Source organism: Sapajus apella, unplaced genomic scaffold, assembly GCF_009761245.1.
Source record: "Sapajus apella isolate SASKATOON/1434 unplaced genomic scaffold, GSC_monkey_1.0 scaffold14941, whole genome shotgun sequence".
NCBI lineage: Eukaryota > Metazoa > Chordata > Mammalia > Primates > Cebidae > Sapajus > Sapajus apella.
This window is the reverse complement of record NW_022451862.1, coordinates 274-1,229: the sequence shown is the minus strand read 5'-3', so window position 1 is coordinate 1,229 and position 956 is coordinate 274. Positions and strand designations below refer to the sequence as shown.

At 58.2% G+C, this 956-nt stretch overlaps 1 protein-coding gene across 1 annotated transcript; it reads right to left on the bottom strand.

The window, feature by feature from the left end:
- Positions 1–9: 9 nt before the first annotated feature.
- LOC116548549 (putative protein FAM90A5P) lies at positions 10–659 on the bottom strand (the record flags this gene model as incomplete). The annotated part of the gene is made up of 1 exon (XM_032273951.1): positions 10–659. A coding segment is annotated over one exon (650 nt), but the record flags the coding sequence as incomplete, so codon positions are not given.
- Positions 660–956: the final 297 nt, after the last annotated feature.

Here is a 956-nt window from a genome sequence, read left to right as displayed (position 1 = left end):
TGAGTAGGCTGCAGGTCGATGCTGGGCACCTGGGCGGGTGTCCTCCTGCTCATCTGGGGTGACCTACTTGGTCCAAGTTCAGTTAGAGCTGGCGGAGGTTGTAGCGTCTCCAGGGTCCCCAGCTCCCCTCCCTGGATGCTGTCTTCGGGGATCTGGACAGGACCGAGTCTGGCTTTCTTGGGGACACTCGGGCAAGCCTTAATCGGAGCCTGGGCAGGCCTCTTGGCTCCTGGCCTGAAGCTGAGACTGGAGCCTAGGCCCAAGCCGTGTGTGGTGGCTGGTGGGCAGGGCTGTGAGGTCACAGCAGGACGTTTGGCTTGTGCCTGGCGGTCGATGACACGGTTCAGGCCGTGGGTGCTGGAGGCAGCCTGGGGAACTTCACGGCAGCCACCCTCAGGGCGGCTATCTGTGGGCTTCACCAAGAGGAGAGGCCGCGGGCCACGGCAGAATGCAGCCTGAGGGATGTGGGCCACGGCCCCCGTCTGTGGTTCCATGCGTCCACGACTTGAGGTGGAGCTCACACTGGCTTTTCTGAGGGGAGACAGTGAAGCCCAGGTGGAGCCCCTGTCAGCTATTTTGGGAGCTGAGCCGTCAGTGAGAGCAGCATCCACAACTGGCCTCCTCTTGGTGGTGTGGACCGGCATTGGCCTGCTTGCCACCTGAAAGAAAGGAAACCACACACGTTAGATGTTCCTCCGCATCCAGCCGACAGAAAATCCGGCACATCTAAACACGAGGTGCTCGCACCCTGACATTCTCCATACAGTCTCGACAGGCAGTCATTGGAAGCAGGGATTGATCCTCAAGTGAGTGCTGATCAGGACAAGACACCTGAAAAATGTGCTCTTGAACTAGGTGTAGTGATCTACAAAATATCATTGCTGAAGTGATTGTGTCTTGGGGATTAACTGGAGTGACCTAATGTCCTCACACCGCTAGGAAAGTGTTGTTGGCAG